The 21,399-nt window shown below is 33.9% G+C and overlaps 1 protein-coding gene across 2 annotated transcripts in view; it reads right to left on the reverse strand.

The window, feature by feature from the left end:
* Positions 1-21,399, reverse strand: part of LARS1 (leucyl-tRNA synthetase 1) — a 57,157-nt gene that overhangs the window by 30,260 nt on the left and 5,498 nt on the right. For both annotated transcript variants that reach the window (XM_031449277.2, XM_031449276.2), the window contains exons 2-14: positions 18,994-19,112; positions 16,771-16,858; positions 16,283-16,363; positions 14,341-14,478; positions 11,789-11,950; positions 11,106-11,218; positions 10,118-10,181; positions 8,385-8,452; positions 8,058-8,283; positions 5,474-5,561; positions 5,315-5,391; positions 1,625-1,678; positions 711-851 (exon numbers count right to left, since the gene is read on the reverse strand). In XM_031449277.2, the coding sequence (XP_031305137.1) occupies positions 711-851; positions 1,625-1,678; positions 5,315-5,391; positions 5,474-5,561; positions 8,058-8,283; positions 8,385-8,452; positions 10,118-10,181; positions 11,106-11,218; positions 11,789-11,950; positions 14,341-14,478; positions 16,283-16,363; positions 16,771-16,821 (1,263 nt within the window). In that variant the 5' untranslated portion in view covers positions 16,822-16,858; positions 18,994-19,112. The remainder of the gene's footprint in view (positions 1-710; positions 852-1,624; positions 1,679-5,314; positions 5,392-5,473; positions 5,562-8,057; positions 8,284-8,384; positions 8,453-10,117; positions 10,182-11,105; positions 11,219-11,788; positions 11,951-14,340; positions 14,479-16,282; positions 16,364-16,770; positions 16,859-18,993; positions 19,113-21,399) is intronic.

Raw genomic sequence — 21,399 nt, forward strand, 5'->3', positions numbered from 1 at the left:
CTGTAAAATGGGAATAACAGTGTCTACTTCACAGGTTATTTTCAGAAGTAAGTAAATATGTAAATGCTATGTAAGTGTTGGCTTTTATTGTCATCCAAAACATGGAAGTCACTTTAAAAAAAGGCATGTAAGATTTTTGAGGCAATTCTTAGCCTTAAAAATCTTCATTTCAACCTCAAGTCACGAGCAACTGGACTTTTTACTTTCTCTAGGCTCATCTTCTTTCCATGGATATGTAAAGCTACATTAACATTTGCACAATTAAGGAGGAAAAAAGGTCCAGAACTGGCTTATTGTGCTAACATGGCATGCAGTAGGCATTAACAAGTAAATTAATGAAGCAAATGAAAGTGCTTATTTAAAATGTGAACTCCTCAATTAAAAGAGCAAAAAGGGACCACATATTGCCCATGCAATAAACTGTTGGAGTTTACTGTATGATAATATGAACTAATTTTAAATATTTTCTCAAGAAGTTCATTTCTTAGAGATTAGAGGGCACAAAAATGGAATTTCCACAAATGCTATTAGACAAAAATAGATTTTAAAAAATTTGGAAATAGAAGAATACAATCTTACATTAATCCCTCTCAAATCAGGATATAGCTGAAACTATATTGAATTTTTTGATATTCTTTTCAAAGTCACTAAGATGAAAATCACAGAGCACAGGGTAAATCAAATAAAAACAATAAAAAAGTACCACTTACACCATCATAAAACCCTCTTAGATATAATTTCTCCTTTGCTTCTGCAAGTTTTTCTCGGTCATTCTGGCTCTGAACTTTCAACTCGTCACAGATGGTTACAGCAGAAAGTGTTCCAAAACCTGGGATTTCAATGACTGGCACCTGCAAAGAACCACAACGTCAGGATCTCACACTGAATGAACACAACGACAGTCCGATGGGCACAGTCCTTTTGCCTTACCGTTCAACGAAATCATTTCAGATTTTATACATCACTATGGCAGTGCCACACATTAGGTAATCACAGAGGGGCTAACATCCAGATGTGAATCTGTCTTTCTACTCTCCACCCAAATGCTCTGCACGAACCCCCACATTGTCCCTCTCTCACTACACACACACCTTCCCCAGCTCTCATCCCTCCACCAGCATATAATTAATGAAATAATTAATGTTGAAACTAGCAAAATGCTATAAGCAACTAAATTTACAGATAGGCTTGTTTCTGGTTTATATTGTCTTCTGGATTCTTCATGAAAATTATTCACTAGTAATTTAAGTTTTTTTTTTTTTCTTCTGCAGGCACCAATTTGAAAACATAAACATTCATGAGTAATATGGCAAAATTTTGTCTTTAGAAACCTGGAAATTGGCCATACTAGAAAATAAGCTATTATATAATTGGTAAGGCTGAAAAGCTGTTTGTTTGTTTCAGAACTGCAGGTGCCAGGTGCTAAGAAAATGCTTACTGTTAGTTTTTCTTTCATTTTTATCCACCACAGCAATTATCAAATTAAATAAACTCTTAAGCAAACTCTCTCTTATTTTCATACTCTACCAATTATTTAATTTTGTTTCAAGGAAAATGTTACCTCTTTTCATTCTCTAAAAAGAGAAATATGGATATGAATATTCTGAATTATCTATGTACTCACAGGCTCAAATGGCAAGACCATGTCATCTCTAATTCCGTACTTCGCTCGCAAAGCCTAGAAAAAATTTCCAGGTTAATACTAATGATCGACACTTTACTGGTAATTATTGATGGAAGCATCTCCCAAACTTTTAAAACTATTTTTGTTCTCCTCTCTAGAGAGAGCAATTTTTCAGTTTTACCAAATATCTCAAGAAAGGATGACTTTAAAGAACTAAACAGTTTGAGTGAATGGCTTAATGATGAAATTGTACAGCCAAAAGCAAAAATTCACACATACACAGACACTTAAAATGAGAATTATGTTCCAGGTTGCAATGAAAATGTGAATATCAGAAAACTTTTTTCAAGTTTTATGAAATCTATCACATCAACAGATTAAAAATGAATAATCACAAAATTATATCAACAGATGAAAAAAAGCACTTGACAAAACCCAATACCTAGTCACAAAAAAACTCTCAGTAAACTAAAAGAGAAGCAGACTTCCTCAACTTTGTAAAGACTATGTTATAAAAAGCCTACAGCTAACATCATACTTAATGATGAGAAATCAAAGCTTTCTCACTAAGATCAGATACAGCGCAAGGATATCCCCTCTCACCACGCCTTTCTTTTTTTTTAAACAAACACATAAGACTTTGATGCCTCAAAAATGTAATGAACAAAGATACTAATTACTATATATAAAATAAACAAGGTCCTACTGTATAACATAGGGAACTATATTCAATAATAACCTATAATGAAAAAGAATGTATGTATAACTGAATCACTGTGCTGTACTCCAGAAACTAACACATTGTAAATCAACTATACTTCAATTTTAAAAAGTGTAATAAACATAAAATAAATGTTGATAGCTTCCAAAATTGACTGCAATCTGGCCATAATGAAAAGGAACCACCCAGCAAACCTCTCCTCTTCAGGTACACGTGGCACAGATCTGCCGGACACAGTCGCTTCCCTGGCCCATCACACCGCGGTCCAGCCACCTAGCCTGCACAATGTCACCAGGGCGCAGGGGGAAACCCCCCTCACCACTCCTTTTCAACATTGTACTGAATGTTCTCGGTAATGAAATAAAGCAAGAAAAGAAAAGAGGAGAGGGGAAGGGCGGAGAGGGGAGGAGAGGAGAGGAAAGAAAAGGTATTACAGATTGGGAAGGAAGACATAAAACTGCTTTGTTTGCAGATAGCATGATCAACTACATAGAAAATTCAAAGAATCAACAACCAAAAAAAAAACTCCTGGAACTGATAGGAAAGTATAGGAAGGTTGCAGAATACAGTTAATATACAAAATTCAATTGTGTTCCTATATACCAAAAATGAACAAGCAGAATTTGAAATTAAAAACACAATACCATTTACATTAGTTCCCCCCAAAATTAAATATAGTTGATGCTTAAACAACATGGGGGTTAAGGCTGCTGACTCTACCAAGCAGTCAAAAATCTGCATGTATCTTTACAGTCAGTCCACTGTATCCACAGTCCCATACCCACAAATTCAACCAACCATGATCATTGTAGTACTGTACTACATATTTATCAAAAAATATCTACATGTAAGTGGGCCTTGCACAGTTCAAAGCTGTGCTGTTCAATTATATTTAGGTACAAAACTAACAATACACATATAAGAGACAAGGAAAACTACAAACCTCTGATGAACAGGATCAAAGAAAGACTAAATAAATGGAGAGATAGTCCATGTTCACGGATTGGGAGACTAAATATTGTCAAGATGTCAGTTCTTCTCAACTCATCCCATAGAGTCAATACAATCTCAATCAAGATTTCAGCCAATTACTTTATGGATCTCAACAAGCTGATTCCAAAGTTTATATGGAGGCAAAAGACCCAGAAGAGCCAACTCGATATTAAAAAAAAAAAGTTGTAAGACTGATGCTGAATAACTTCAAGACTTACTATAAAGTTACAATAACCAAGACATTGTGGTGCTGACAAAAGAATAGACAGATCAATGGAACAGAACACAGAGCTCAGAAACAGATCCCCATAAATACAATCAACTGATCTTTGACAAAGGAGCAAAGGCAATACAATGGTGCAAGGACAGTCTCTTCAACAAATGTTACTGGAACAACCGGACATCCATCTGCATAAAAATAAATTTAGAAAAAGACCCTTCACTCAATACAAAAATTAACTCAAAATGGATCATGGAACAAAATGTAAAACATAAAGCTATAAAACTCCTAAAAGATAACGCAGGAGAAAACCTAAATGACCATGGGTATGGTGATGCCTTTTTAGAGAACATCAAAGACATAATCTACAAAAGAAATAATTGATAAGCTGGACTTCGGTAAAATTACAAACTTCTGCTTTGCAAAAGACAATACCAAGAGAAGAGAAAGACAAACCAAACTGAGAAAAAATATTTACAAAAGATACATCTGATAAAGGACTGTTAGACAAAATGTACAAAGAACTTTTAAAACTTAACAATAGGAAAACAAACAAATCTGATTTAAAAAATAAGCCAAAGACCTTAACAGATACACCTCACCAAAGGCACACAGATAGCAAATAAGCAACACGAAAAGATACTCCACATCGTCTGTCACCAGGAAAATGCAAAATAAAACAAGATATCATCACACACCAATTACAATGGCCAAAATCCAGAATACTGACAACACCAAATGCTGACAAGGATGTGGAGCAACAGGAACTGTCATACGTTGCTAGTGAGAATGCAAAATGGTACGGCCACTTTGGAAGACAGTTTGGCAGTTTCTTACACAACTACACATACTCTTACCATATGATCCAGCAATAATATTTATATTTATAAATATTTATATTTTATAAATTTATAAATTTATAAAAACCTGCGCATGGATGTTTATAGCAGCTTTACTTATAAGTGCAAACACTTGTTAGCAACCAAGATGTCCTTCAGTAGGTGAATGAATAAACAAACTGTTGTACATCCAGACAACAGAATATTTTACAGTGTTAAAAAGAAATAACCTATCAAGCTATAAAGACATGAGAAACCTTAAATGCATATTGCTAAGTGAAAGAAGTCAAATCTAAGAAGGCTACATACTGTATGATTCCAACTATATGACTTTCTGAAAAGGTCAAACTATGTGTAACAATTAAAAAGATTAGTGGTTGCCAGGGGTGGGAGGGAGGAGAGATGAACGGGAAGAACACAGAGGATTTTTAAGGCAATGAAAATATTCTGTATATTATAGTGATAGATACATTATACATTTGTCCCAATCCACAGAATGTACAACACCAAGAGTGAACCCTAAGGTTAACTACGGCCTTTGGGTGATTATGATGTGTCAATGTAGGTTCATTTTTTGGTAAAAAATGTATCATTCTGGTGAGTGATGTTAATAATGGGTGAACCTACACATGTGTTAAAACAGGGAGTACATGGGAAATCTTTGTACCTTTTTTCTCAACTTTATTATGAACCTAAAAAAATTATGAGCTCTAAATAAATTAACTTTAAGAAAGGATTCTATGAAATATATTTAAAATTCAAATGATAGGAAAACATAAAAACATCAAGAAACAGGTTAAAGATAGCATTTCAAAGATACATGCATAGCTTTTTAGCCTAATACAATAGTTAGTTCACTGGTACCTAACCAACAAGATGATGAAAAGGAAATAAAAACATGGAACTCAGACACTCACTTGCTTTTTCTTCAAGTCTCTGAGGGCAGCAAAATCATCCGGAGAGTCGGAAGGAACACTTGTGACCACACCAGTGCCTTACATAAGAAAATATGGAATTAACTAATACAACCAGAATGTGTTTCCCAAAGAATTTCTAGAAAGAAAGAAACCCTTTACCTTTGTCTTCCTTGATGGTGAGCATCGGAAGAACATAGATCACCTTGTAAGATGTTAAAGGTGCAGAAAGTGATGCACCAAGAATTTCCTATGTAAGAAAAAGATCAGCATAAAAGATAAAGTAACTTATTTCCACCATTAAAATTTAAAACAATGTTAATTATTTTAAGCCCTGAGAAGCTAATATATATAATCAAAAATATATAAAATATAATATATATTTAATCAAAATATATAGAATATATACAATCAAAAATATATAAAATAAAACAACACTCACTCTTTTATACCTACTAGACTAAAAATAACTGAAAATAATTATAATACCCAAATCTTATAAGGTTGTGAGAAAATTAGTACACAAAAAATACATTGCTTTTAACATTGTACTCCTTGAGGAAAACAATGCAGGAATCCACAGCAAGTGCCACAAAAATGTTCACACAACTTGTACTCAGCAATGCAATCCTAGGAATTCACCTCAAAAGAAAAAAGAATTTTTTCTCTGAGACTCTGCCCAATACTGGGTTAAGTACATTAGCAAACTCTGGAAACAACTAAAACTTTAAATTTTAGAAAAACCACTTAATAAAATATCAGACATCAACAAAAAAGAATACTGTACCTCTATTTTAACACTTCCTTTTTTTTTAAATGGTGATACTGGGGATTGAATCCAGGACCTTGTACATGCTAAGCATGCACTGTGACACTGAGCTATACCCTCCCCTGTACATCTATTTTAAATGAAAATTAGGAAGACAAATTAAATTAAAAAGATATATCTAGTTTCTCCTTTAAAAAAAAAAACCAGAAGATCTGACAATACTGGACTCATAGTCTCATACATCAACAAAAAGCTTGCAGCTGCTTGTTTAGGAAAGGAATGCACTTTTCAGTTCCATACAGTTCCCACCCATCCCACTTTATTCATATAAATAAACTGCTTTTATGGAACTAATAGTCTTATGGGTAAAAGCTAAATATCATAACAATCTTAAAGGCTGAAAGCTTCTTTTTTTCACTTTTTTTTTTGAAAGCTATTTTTTAATTTATACCACCCATTTTCCTCATTCCAGAATCTGCTCAAATTAACATAAAAGAAGTTGCATTTAAGACTAGGAAAAAATTTGTGTCATTAATACTGTTCCAAAAACTTCTCGGACAGAACTCTAACATAGGAACTAACGAGATGTGGCAGCAATGTTCATAACATAAGAAACAATTTAAATATCCATTACACATGGTGAAAAAGAATATGAAAATGAATATATGTATATTCGTATATGACTGAAGAATTGTGTTGTACACCAGAAATTGAGACAACATTGTAATATAACGTTGACTATAATTCAGTAAAAATAAATAAATGAATATCCGTTACAGAGAATGGTTAAATAACTTGTGGCCAAACAATGGAATACTATGTAACAGTAAAAATAAGAACAAGGAAGATGTTTACCTACTAATAAAATGATTATCAGGAAACAGTTAAGTAAAAAAGAAAGGAAAACACAGAATAATGTGATAAAGTATATTGCCATCTGTGTATTAAAAAGAGGGTAAAGGAATATATACATATGTATTTGCTTATATATTCATGAAATACTTCTGGACGGATACACAAGACTTTTTTTTTACTTATTTTACTGACTGCCTATGGAAGGGAAAATTGAGTCACTGGGAATATTTTATGTATAATTTTCTCTTTTAAATTTTGTTATAAATATATAACAATCCAGTCAAAAAATAAGTTTACAAAATAAGTAAGAAATCAAAGTCCAATTCAAAAGGAGAACTGAGATGATATTTGACTCACCTTCTTCTTCTAAAAGGTTATTTATTAAGGTAACAAACATCAGCATTTACCAAAGGGAATAAGACATTCAAAAATACTGATAAGTAAATAAGTTCTAAGGATAAGAGCTGTGTAACCTCCCAGATTTAGTTAACATCAACCAAAACTTTCTTCTCAGGACAAAAGCAGCTGCAGTTCCACACAAGGAATGCAGGTAATCATATTCAAAAAGTAATATAATGTTTACTACAGCTATTAAATCTGCTGGGGAGAACTGTCTGTATTTTTCAACCAGATACTTACTGAGCTGAAACGTAAGATTAAAAAATGCTATTTTAGTGATATAGTCATACAATGACTATTCCACAGCAATTAAAAAAAAGAAGAACAAATTACTCCTATACATAACATGGATGACTCTCCACATACACGAAAGTGTACAGACTATATAATTCCCTTATGTAGAGTTCAAGAACAGCAACTAATCTTTGGAGACTGAAGTCATGGCAGTGGTTTCCTTTGCAGGAGCAGGCTGAGCACTGATGTGAAATGGACATGAAAGCACCTTGTGGAGTGCGGGAACTGTTCTAGATCTCGATTTGGGTGGCGCCTACATGAGTGTGTGTATATGTGACAAGGCACCAAAATGTACACTTATGACTTAGACATTTGACTGTGTGTACACCTCACTTGAAAAAATTTCTTAATGTCCCTTTTTCAAGCTTCATTGTTGACATTTTCCTCTAAATTTATATACTAAATTAAAAAGTCTGTTACCCAACTTACCTCTCCCATTAACTCCTTAACAACAGGCACCACTCCATTGTCCTTGGTAAAGCCCTGGTATGACATATTTCTTGCAGCTTTTTGGGTGCAGATGAATATATCACCATTCACTGTCTCAAAGCCAATGTACTTCATATCAGGGCGAACCCAACAGTTTGTCTGTCCAAACATGGTCTCAGGTCTGAGAGTAGCAGCTACCAAGAAGATATTTTTCCCTTTCAAGCCACTAAGAAAAAAATACATGTTGATGCAAAAAAAGTTGTGGATTCTATCACAACTACCTGATATTTCAAAAAAGATGAAATAACAATGCTTCAGTAAACCTACCTTAGTTTGGATGGGTATGGCTCAAGCACTTTCAACTTGATTAGAGTATATTCCTGAGGTCCAATACCCTAAACAAATAAACAAAACAAAAATCTGAGGAAGAAAAAAAGACTTAGATTAAACCTACTAATCTATGTGAGCAATCTGATGCAAATTTCTAAGACGGTTCTTGCATTGTTAGAATAATTCTTTTTTCCAATGAAGAGACTGCCAGTGGTATGCTGACCATATCCACATGGAAACCTAATGTGTAAGAAGTGGCTTGGGAGACCATGCCATGCCACACCAGACCAGAACTGGTCAAGGAGGCTGAACTGAGTGAGGCTTGCTAAGAGCTCCTGTGAGAAGGAAGAACAGGAAAGAAAATAACTGTCTTGGATTAATCAGCCAAAATAGCGTTTGCCAAAATGGGAGTTAGAAGATACGATCAACATCAACCCCACAGAGCAGTCATCACAGACACACACTCGGCCAGGGGTCAGATGATGGACATTCGAAACCCAGCTTGGGCCCTTACTTATGGTTGGACCCAAGGAGTCACAATCGCTCTGAGTCTTCGTTTCCTCATCTGTAAAATAACTGTGCTGTGCCTCACACAGGACTGCCCTGAGAAACACATAAGATAATGACAGGAAAAAGCTTTGAAAAGCTATGATGCACTACTGAAATTAGTATACTGCTACCATAGGCTATATTAAAGTTTAATACACTCAATAAACTGGGCCTTCTGAAGTTTCTCAAAACTTTCAAAATTTTCATCAACTCTCACTTCTCTCGGATAAGTTACATCATAATTGAAGGCTGATTTTGAAAAGTAGTCGCTAGACTACAAAGGTGTTCAAAGGCGGTAACAAAGAACAATGCACTCACAGAACTCCTAAGTTCAGATCCTGGCACTGTTGATTTACTGTGCCAAGGCTTTAGGCAAATGAATTACCCTTCATTCACTCTAGTGTTACAAGGAATAATGTTACTGATGTGTCCTACAAGAATACAGAGTAAACTGATGCCATGAATAGCTAGAAGTACTTTGGAAATAGGTAAGTAGGCACATGACCAAAGCAAGTATAAATGGAATCTGCCTACATCAGTTAACCACGTATCTTATTACCTTTCGCCACGCTCTCCTTTTAGAGCAGTGGTGCTTCTCAAACATGAGCAGGCATATGAATCACATCGAGAACACATTAAAAGACAGATTCCTGGGCCCCACCCCCAGAGCTTCTGATTCAGCAATTTTGGGGTGAGGCTCAAGAATGTGCTTTTCTAGGGGGGAGGGTGCAGCTCAGTGGTAGAGTGTGTGCTTAGCATGCACCAGGTCCGGGGTTCAATCCCCAGTACCTCCATTAAAAATAATAATAAAATAAAATATAAAAATAAATAATAAACATAATTACTTCCCCCTGCAAAAAAAGAGAAAAAAATTTTTTTTAATTTTTTAAAGATTTAAAAATAAATAAGTACAAAGCAAATTAAAAAAAAAAAAAAAGAATGTCCTTTTCTGAAACAAGCTGATGCAGCTGAACCAAGTGCCACTCTTGGAGTAGCAAGGTCCTGGACAAGACACAGGCCTATGGTGACATTCTGCCTCCCTGTTAACAGCCACGAGGCTATCAATGACTGTATACCTCACTACTGGAATAAAGTTGTTGTCAGGTTTCTGATCTGCTTCTTAAATTCTATGTCCATATTAAAAATTATTATAATAACTGCTCTATGTCATAAATAATTACCTCTCCAGTTTGTCTGTCATGATCCATACAAGGCTGTCCGTCTTTTGGAGAATAAATGGTATACCTAAAAAATAAATAATAGGCAACAAATATTATCATAATACACAAGTTTTATCCTACTATATTTGCCAGTGTTGTTTTTAACATCTCACAATTATTTCTTCTAATTAAAAAAATGTCTACATCATTTTTATGCTTTTATGGGAAGGTCTATTGCCAACATAGTTACTTATTTTTTTTAAGAATTGTTTTATCATTTTATTTTATTTTATAAGAATTATGTTACTATTTCGATTCTTTTTTCTTTTTTCTTTTTTTCAATCTGCATTTTTTTTTTAATTTACAGTCTTGTATTAGTTTCCGGTGTACAGCATGCTGATTCAGTTATACATATACATATTCTTTTTCATTACAGGTTACTACAAGCCATTGAATATAATTCCCTGTGCTATACAGTAGGATCTTGTTGTTTATCTATTCTGTACATAGTAGTTTGTATCAGCCAACATAATTATTTAATGAAAGCTTTCTGCCTTCATCAAAGGTAATACCACTGAAAAATATTCACTGATCTTGGCTTTTTGGTATAAAACAAAAGATTATAAAATATAAATTCACTTCTGAAATGCAAATAGCTTTTAATTAATCCATATAATCAAGAAAGAACCTTACAGAACAACTTATAGAGCAAATAATAAAGCAAATAAAATTATTTTTCTGCTTGGCTAAAATCTTAAGAGAATCTTTAGTGAGATCATAAACACCAACATCCCTACTCTCCCTGGTTCTATCTGTCACAAATACTAAGCACTCAGAGAAATTAAGACACTGGCAAGACACAAAGGTAGACAAAGGAAACAAGAGAATAAAAAGAAAAATTATAGAAAGAGAAAGGATAATGGAAAAAAGTAGGCTATGGGGCACACTGACCAACATTGCAGGAATTATATGATTTTTGCTTTATTATACCAAAGGATAACAAACTCACCGCTTTCCAAATTTAATTTTGCTTCTTTCTCTTAATGTTAAAAACTGCCACCTGACAAACGAATCATAGTAAGGATTAACATCAGTGGTAATGAAGGAACGACGCCAGTCTACCTATAGAAGGAGAAAAGAAAAGGTAATTTTTGAGAAACTTGTATAGTCTCCATGAATAAGAATTCTCATAAATCATTTACCCTTCTACTCTTTACTGTCCAACTTAGAATTATACCAAATATCAAAAGCAAACCAAAAAATTTCAAGTCCCACCTATTAAATAACTATCACAATTAGTATGTTACTTTGTGCTTAATATGTACGTTTTTAAACACACACTTATATATGAAACATGTAGAAATTATAATAAATTAAGAAGAAACATTTAAATAACACCCTTATGTCTCCCTAAATAGTTAAGTAACACTTGGGCTTCTTCATATTCTTTGACTAGAATTCCTTTCTACTCATTGACAATATATCTAAATATATTCCAAAACAACAAATATTAAAGTACTTCATTGCTTGCATCAAGGACCATTTAGTTGTAATCTGACAATAACAATACTGAGTCATCAGTGGAATACTGGTGGAATTTACTACTCTAAATTAAGAAGTGGTCCAAACCTCACACAATCACAAAAATATCACTACGTTCTTTCTCCTAAACTATCGGGGTGATGGGCATACCTTCAAACCCATTCTCTTCAGATCCTGAACAGCCAGTGGTGGGAAATAGTCAAGCCAATGTTCTGCTTCAGAAAAGTTGACTATCTCTTCATCAGACAGACCAAGGGATTTCATAATGTCCCACTGGTATTTAGACGATCCAGCTTTAGCAGCAGCTTTACTCTAAAAAAACCAGCAAACTCCATCAAAGAAAAACCAACAACTGGTTAACAAAGTCCAGGACCACAACAACTTTAAGTGAGTAATCCCTTTTGGTAATTCTTAAACTCCAAAACAATGCTGTTGACATGTCAGAATACTACAGGATTTGGATGTACTATTTTGTCTGCCAAACCATACCTGGATTCTGACACCAAAGATAACTAAATGTGTGGAACCATAAAGAATTATCATCACAAAGATAAGATCTTAGCACCAGACCTTCTCTATTTCCTTTTTTCTAATGCCACATGCATCTTTTTTAAGTTATGATTAAGTTACTAACAAGAATTTCCTCCTTTCTCAATATTTACCAATATCAAAAAGGCAATCACATGCCAGGGACTGGAGATAGGCAAAGAAACAGGTTGAACTACAAACAAAAAGGCAGGACAAGGAATTTAGGGGATGAGGGAACTGTTTTGTATGGTACTATGGTGGTAGAAACTTGACTCCGTGGATTTGTCAAATCAACACAATGATACACTACAAAGAGTTAATTTTACTACGTGTAAATTGTTTTTAAAAAATCAACCAAGATGTTGGAGGAACCCAAGATGGAATAAAGACTGTGAAAAATGTATCTAACTGTATTACAAATATATGACATAACCACACCACAAGGGGTAGGGAAGAAATGAGCTTTAGAAGTCATTTTGGAAAACAGTGTGCTGGGTAGATTCTAAAGACAAAAAGAACTATACACAACCGCTGTACTACTTTAGTTGGTAAAACTGTTTCCCTCAGGGGTACAGGTTAGCAATTCTGAAACTACTAGTAGAGAACTGAGCAAACAACAAATATACTGTAAATAATGAGAGCCAGGTTTCCTACTATTTGAGAAAGAAGTCACAAATAAGCAAAAGCACAATGCTAGAACAAGCCCCATGGTGCTAACACAGCACCAGGGGTATTAGTGTGCACTTTTAAAAAATACAGATAGATAGATAAAGAAATAAATACTACACGTACAGTTAAGTGGGTTAGTAGACATGCATACATTTCCTTGCTCTTTCTGAGAGGGCCTAGAAACAATGAGCAAACCCAGTGCTCAGAGCTTAGTTTCTAAATACCATTTTCCATCAAAAAGAAAAAGGACTCTTTGGAGAAGTGGTTGATTCCAGGGCTCAAACAGGGAAAATATAAACTGAGCCTGGAGCATCTTGTGGCACTGGAAAGTAAGGAAGAGAAAGAAAGAGAGAAAAACAGAAAGATTCAAGGAAGGGAAGAAGGGAGAAAGAAAAGGAAAAAAGAAGAGAAAAGAAAAGGAAAGAAAAGAAAAGAAAGGGGCATGTTAGATGGACACAGGAGCCCATCTAAAAGACCAATGGCCAAATCTAGAACAATTTGAGCAATAACAACAACTCAACAAAAAAATCCAACAGAATTGGATTATAATGCAAAGAATAAATAAATATGCATGAATTCACACTGATATAAAAAAGAGATGAATAAATAAGTGGGGAGGAAAGGACAACTCTTCCTTTCAGAAGAATTCCAGATAATAAACGTAGAAGGAATGAGGGAAACGGAAAATCACCATTAGAACACAACAGTGATAACTACTGCAGGCAAGATGCACTGATGAATGCTCAAATTAGTGAGTAATTATTTTAAAAGAAACAAGATATTATTTCCATAGCCTCAAAGTATCTCTCTCAAAATACATATGAATTTCTTCTCTGTAAAGACAGAAAAACAGAATCTCAGGAGAAAACCTAGCAGACACCACCTAAACCACTGATCAAGGTTAACATCACCTGTAATAAGATGTATCAATATCTTAAACTTCTTGATATGATGCATTAAAGACACATCATCTCTCAATCTACTCATTGAGAAAAAGAAAGCACTGGACAAACCCTAATAGACAGATATTCTATAAATTATCTCACCAGTACTCTTCAGAAGTGCCAAGATCATAGAACACAAACACAGAAGAGACACGACAAACTAAGCGCAAGGTGGGATCTTGGAACAGAATAAGCACAATAAAGAAAAACGGGTGAATCCAAATGAAGTCTGTAGTTTCTTCAACAGTACTGTTCAAATTGATTTCTTAGTTTTGAGGACTGTACCCTGGTTATATAACTGGGTCATGTGACTGTGTGGAGATTCTAAGGGAACCCTGTACAATCTAGCAATTCTTCTGTAAGTCTAAAATTATTTCAGAAGAAAGTAAAAAGGGGGGGAAAAGATAACCAAAAAATGAGAAACATAATTTTTTGCTTTGTTACTTTTTAAAAATTACTGAATACTTTTTATGTGTCAGGTACTGTGCTAGTACTGGAAATGTGCATATATATCAGGCAAACATAAATGTAAAACTTCAAGCAAAAGAAATACCACCAAACCTTTTTTCCTTTAGCTTTATCCTTAATTACTATATCTTCTGTTTTAACATTGATTTCTTCCTCTTCTTCTTCTTCATCTGGAAAATCAGGGGGGCAACCATAAAGCTCTATTTCTCTTTTCAATTTATCAGCACATGCCTATAACAAACACAACATTAGAGATGGTAAAGTTCAAAATTCAAAGTAGAAACAATCCGAGTTTTTTTGTTGTTTCTATGGTCAACTAAAACTTACCGTGAAATTTTCTGCAATACATCTATACATAAGTGGATCATTATAGAAAATTCAAATCATACAAGTCATGTACCTAAAAATCCACTACTTCATTTCCTCAGTAACCACTTATTCAATACCCAGACTACTCAATGCAGTACACTATTTGTCAGGTGTTAGAAGTACAAAGATATATAAGATATAGTGTTATCATTTTGAGTAACAACATTAATAACTGCTTTTCTCAATTTAAAGATTACTTCACATATATCCTAATAGTTACCATCACAAGCCTGCTAGGTAGATAGGACAGATATTAAGTTAGAAAACAGACAATGGAAGATGAAGTGATTTATCCAAAGTTATAAACCTAGTAAGCTGTAGAACTAACACATGAACCTGCACTTTGAACCCCAACTCATTTCAGCTGTACTGTGAGTCCACTGTCACAAAGATGACACCAAGTAGACATGTTAAAATTATGAGAAAAATACGAATATAGAATTGTGAATTTTAAAAAAGGGAGGAGAATCTTCTACAAAGAATTTCAGTTAATAAATAGGAAAAGAATGAGACAACTAGAAAGTCATCATTTTATAAGCATAGATTCAGTAATTAAAAGACAAGGATCATCAAAGCATGCCAAAACCAGAGTTACTAGGTAACCAGATATTCAGAGGCTCTTAAAGTACCATCCCACAGATTACTTTTTAATTAAAAAAGAGAAAGATTACCTTCAGAATGAGGAAATCTGGCAGTTATTAATTAATATCACTAAAATGAAGACAAGCTGCCATTGATATGATACAGTGGGAAGTTTAAACTCCACCAATGTAGTATTGGTGATAACCAAATGCAATGTGTGACCCACAAAATAAAAAGTAAGGAACTGCCAGGAAGGACATTTTGGGACAACTAGAGAAATGTGACAACAGATAATGATAATACTTTTCAATGTTAAATTTCTTGGAGGGGATAATGGGATTGTGACAACGTAGAAGAATGTCCTTTTCTCAAAAGATACATGCTGGAGTGTTTACGGGTGACATGTCATGATGTCTGCTATTTACTTCCAATGAGTTCATAGGAAGAAGAGAGAAAAAAGCATGTATGCATTTTATGTTGAGAGGCAGAACTAAAGCAACTGTGACAAATGTTAATACTTGGTAACTACAAGTGAAGGGTACATGGGTGTCCACTGAACTATCCTTTTACCTTTCTATAAGTTGGACATTTTTCAAAATAAAAGATTGGAGAAAAACAAATGAGACTTAAATTTCCCAATTCCCAACTCTAGTTTTTTAGCCTGTTTTTTGCTGAAAATTATTTTTAAAGTCAATTTATGACAAATTTAAGACACTTGCAAAAATGGCCAAAACATGACTGTTTAGTATCTTGTGCTAACAGTCTACATACATCATGAATGCACAGAACACTGCCCATTTTAATTGTTAGCAGTTATTAACTAATTCTAAAACAAAAATATGAATATACAAGGTAACCAAAAGATATCAAAATTAGTTAGAAATCACTTAGACCTTAATGTGTGCCCTTTATTTAAGCACTTCTTCATATGCTTTCTAAAAATTAACTTTCACTATCATAAATTCAACTCACTTCAAAAACCCTGCAACACAACATAGAAGTACACATTTGACAATTCTATTTCAAGCTCTTGGATATTACTATTTGCTCTAAAGAGTAGAAAGCAAACCCAAAGCAATCTTACCTTAATAGGCATTCCAGTACAGTGTAAACCAAAGGGAAACAGACAAGTTTTTCCTTTCAATCTCTGGTACCCTACTGCAAACTACAGAAAGAAAACTGAATTTAAACTACAAATTTAAATACTAGATGAATACAAAATGCTAACTTTTCACAAAGATCATCAGTTTCATTTTCCTCTTCACGTCTTCCTTTAGAACACCAGTTAGATTTCATAGTCATTCCAAAATTCTAGCCCACTATTCTTTTTTTGTCTTTTCACCAACCTAGGAATTACTTATGAACGTGTATACATGCCTAGACCCCTACACATATATACTTACACATATGAAAATATGTAAATTAAATTACTTAAATATAAAAATTATGCTGAAAATTAAGAAATTATATGTTCCCTTAACAGGAAATAAATTTTACAGACATCATTTTCTTCAAAATAGTATTTATTAAAGACCCTCCACCCCACTATATTAAACATAGAGAAAGCTTTACCTCACATTTAGATAAAGAAAATGTGTGTCCCAAATGAAGGCGCCCATTCATATATGGATATGGGAAGGTTACAAAGTACTTGTCCTTGCTGCAAAACAACCAGGTAAAAAAAGTACAGAAAAGAAAATGTTTAAGTTCTTTTTACAATTAAGAGTACGGCTGAGGGAATGCTTACCATGAATAACTTGTTTAAATTTTAGTTATTTAAAAGACATTTAAAATTAAAGTTTATAAATCCAGAAATTAAAAGCTCTCTAAAATTGAAATTTATTTTTGATTTAGTAAAAATGAAATATTTATAACTAGCTATTAAAGAACTAAATATCCTTGTGGCAAACATTGTAGATTTAACTTGAGCTGAAATACTAAGAAGACATACTAGAAAAGAAAAAATTAGTACTCTTAGGAATCTGGATTAATTTAATCTTTTACTGATTAAATGAGACTTGCTTTCATTAGATATATATACAGCCATTCAAAGTCCCTCAGGTAAAAGAAAACATCCCTAATATTACATGATACAGGGTAAATTCATTTTAAAAACACCTTTTTAAAGCTGCTTAATGTATTATGCTATATTCTTTTTTTATGAATCAAGTATATCTAATAGACATAAATTTACGAAACACAATAAAATGAACACCCGTAAACACACCACCCCACTTACAAACTCAATGAAGCTACCTGTATATTCCTCCCCACCCTCCCACCAGAGATAACCAGTATCTTGAAATTTACTTTTGTTATTCCCTTGTTTTTTTAACAGTTTGCACATAATCTGGTCCCTTAAATGATGTATTATTTAGTTTCACTCCCCTGTAAGCTTTATTAAAAAATGGTCTACTTCACATAGACTTCTACAATTTGCATTTTTCACTCAATGTTATATTTCTAAGTTTCTTTAGTTCATTTTTTTTTCACTGAGTAAAAGAGCTTTTCCAATTCACTTTCAATCATTTTAAATTACCTTACAGTTGACCAAAATTCTACAACCAAATAGGAGTTTCAAATTATAGATTAAAGTATAACACCAGAGACTTTGTATGAGAGCAAACTCCTTTACTCTTTTAAAAAAAAATCCTACTAGAGTATAGCTTAGTAGCAATGAAAAGACTTCGGAATCAGAAAGTTCTGATAATTTTTATATGGGGATTCTGCATATGCATTCACTTCAATAAAGTCATCTTATGTTGAAAATTTTTTAAAAATCAAATTAAAAAAAAATTAGAAAATTAAATTAAATTTAAAAAGAAAGTCCTGATAAGAAGTCTGAGCCCTGTCAATTCCTAGTTATGCAACCTTGAGCTGGTTACTTAGCCTCTCTGTACCTCAGTATACTCATCTATGAAATAAGAATTAAAATATTGGTAATCTTAAAGAGTTATTAAGATTAAACTAAGAGGGGAGGGTATAGCTCAGTGGTAGAGTTCATGCTTAGCATGGCCTAGGTCTTGGGTTCAATCCCCAGTACCACCACTTTAAATGAATGAATGAATAAATAAATAAATCTAATTACATTCCCCTGCAAACAAAAAAATTTTTTTAAGTTAAAAAAAAGATTAAACTATGCATGTAAAAAAATGGCATATTTCCTATTGCTTTGGCATACTGAACAGTAAGTGTTCAATATTAGCTACTATTATTGTTATTGTCAGTGCATTTTCTCAACTCTAAGGAGCACATTTTTGTACATTCCAACATATCTGAAATTGAGATAAATCTTATAATTGATGCACATATTTATTGTGGTACTGTATTGTGGCAGTTATTTTGTTGTTTTTCTCCAATATCACATCATTATCTATGGTCTGTCTTATAAACAATGATTCTCAACATGAAGGCAACAAAGTTTTATAAAATAAGATCTTAAAATACAGAAACCCTTCAAAACTTGTATTTTGTGCCTTTGGAGATAATTATCACTATAACATGAATCTCTAATAGAATGATTTCCTTTTATCAGTCAGCAAAGATGAAACTTCAAAACATTCTCTTTCATTTGTCTAAATAGGAAAATATTAGTTTAAAAATTATGTAGAAAAAACCCTTTAAGAATTCTACAGGAAAGAGGATGCTAATTTGAAATGCAGAAAGTATAAGTCAAATCCTTCAGCCCATTTCAGACATTATAAATACAACCTGCCTTATCCTTTCCACAGAGCAGATTCTGCAGCCAATACTTTTGGAAACATTATGTGTAGAACTTCACAAACTATTACTCACCTAGTCTGCTTCTCTAAATTAGATGCATTGACCTCAAACACTTTCTCGGTATCCCATTTTTGTTGGATTTCTTTCTCAATCTTCTTCAAAAAGTCCACTTTGGCTGTTCCTTTTCTTTCCTATTAGACGCAAAAGAGACAAGATAATCCACACTATATTTCAACAGGCTTGCTTTAAGAAAAAGAAAAAAAACAGGGTTCATACAGAATTGAGTTGTTTCAGACAGATTAATTTTCCCATGGTTATCTTAAAATTTAAATGAGTAAGATTAAAAACTGGGGTTATCATGACCTGTCCACTTCAAACCTCAAAGGGATGATTAAAGAATTACTTAAACATAAAAAAAGCTTTGAAGTACTTGTTTTTACTTTGATACTACAATGTAAACTGTTGTCAAATGTCCCCATTTAGTTAAAATACATGAATACTTAGAAAGCAAGTGATGGAGCAGCGCCTGCTTGCCCAGCAGGAATCACACCCACCAAAGGAGGACAGTGAGACCCAACGGGTAGAGGCTGAGGGAGGATAAGTCATCTGTGCATGTTTTCAAGGCAGCTGATGAAGAACTTCTCTCCAACATGGTTAACAGGCTATTAATATGAAATTAAAATGAAACAGAGAATGGCAAGCATGCCTCCAGCATACTGGATCTACCTGGCAACATTCAACACTCCCCTCAGCCCTTATGCCATCTTTGGATAAAAGTGAAAGGAAAGAACACACATGATCACTCTTAACTCAGAAAAAGAAGGTTTAGAGCTTCCTTCCCAGTTTGTGACTCTGTGAGAAAGAATTAGCTGCTAAAAGCAGGTGTGCTGAAGCCAGAGCAGGACACAGCACTTACAGGCCTGACAAGTGTGAAAGCTGGATACCAATGGACCACACATGAATCTAATTCTGTTCTGCAAATTGAGTATTAGTTTCTAGAATCTTATTTTCTGGTATAAAATTATCTGAACCAAAATTAGATTTTCTGCCCCTTCTTACAAAACAACATTTCCAGATTTCGAATGAGAAAATACCCAGGTTCTACATAGACTTTTACAACCTACTAGGCAGGTGATCTTGCCAAGTCACCTAACCTCTGGATCTCGGCCTCTTTTAGTCATGTCTCCCTCCATCCTTCCACCCAACAATTTAAAACATGCTTTCTACTCACATCACAGATATACTGGATTTTTAGACAGCTATTTTTTTTAATGGTTACACAAATTTGAAGTATTATGCAAAGAGGAATTCTGTGCAATTAAAGAGAAAACCCAAACATACCACTGTTTCTTCAATAATCATCTGAAATATGCCTTGTATATTATGTAATCAAAAGTAATTAAAAGTATTAAAATTAGGTAAGATTCAGTACAAACCAATCATAGAGTTGTCAGCTCTGTTCTGCTATTCAGTTTTCTATATTTTAAATCAAAGAATAGTTTACTGTTCCTTTTTAAGCCAAGTTTAAGGTAGAAAAGAAGGACAAGCAACAGAAAGATGAAACGTCAGTTTAAAAGTAGGAGGTGCAATGCTGGATTAAAAGAACCTTGCCACAAAGGCAGAGAGGAAATGAGAAAGAATTTCATAATTTGAAAAGTCATGGGACACAACATTGTAAACTGACTACACTTAAATTTAAAAAAAAAAAATACACACACACACACACACACACACACATATATATATATATATATATATATATGTATAAAGAAAAATCATGGGCGTTAAGTTTCTGTAGTAATCAAAGGAAAATAAAAATGACAAGTAAAATTTTTCATTTCTATAAATCCTGACCAGGTCATAATTGTGAGTGGAGAATCAAAACACAAATCTAGTAGAGTCAATTTCTCTTCAGAGGCTCTCTACTGCTCTCTGGATAAAGTCCATACTCTTCAACCTGGCACTCAAGGCCCTTCTCTCATCTTTGCCAGGCCCCTCCCACTTCCCTCTCACCACTCCAGGACTATTAAACCATCTGCATTTTCCCAAGTGTGCCAAGCTCCCCCTCTCCCCTCTGGGCCTTTGTTCAAATTATTCTCTTTGCTCCCATACCCCACCAGTCTCTTGGCCTGGCTATCTCATCCCTCAGGTCTCAGCTAATTATCTGCCCTGATTCCCCAAGAGTGTATTAGATTGCCATTCTTAATGTGATCCTACCTACCAGTATTACCCATATGATAGCCCTATCACATGGTGTCAGTATCTGTCTGTACTCCCCATAGGACTATAAGTTTGTTCACGGTGGGGATTGTGTCTCATCTGTCATAATATCCTCAATGTCTAGCTTAGAGCAGACTCTCAAATATTTGCTGACTATTTAAAGACTTAAAAAGGGAAGAAAGTAACACATTACCAGCTTTTGCATATTGTGGCCATAACAAAATAACATGGACTAGGAACTGGGTTGTATATTTGAAT

This window comes from Camelus dromedarius, chromosome 3 (assembly GCF_036321535.1).
Source record: "Camelus dromedarius isolate mCamDro1 chromosome 3, mCamDro1.pat, whole genome shotgun sequence".
In the NCBI taxonomy this organism is placed as follows: Eukaryota; Metazoa; Chordata; class Mammalia; order Artiodactyla; family Camelidae; genus Camelus; species Camelus dromedarius.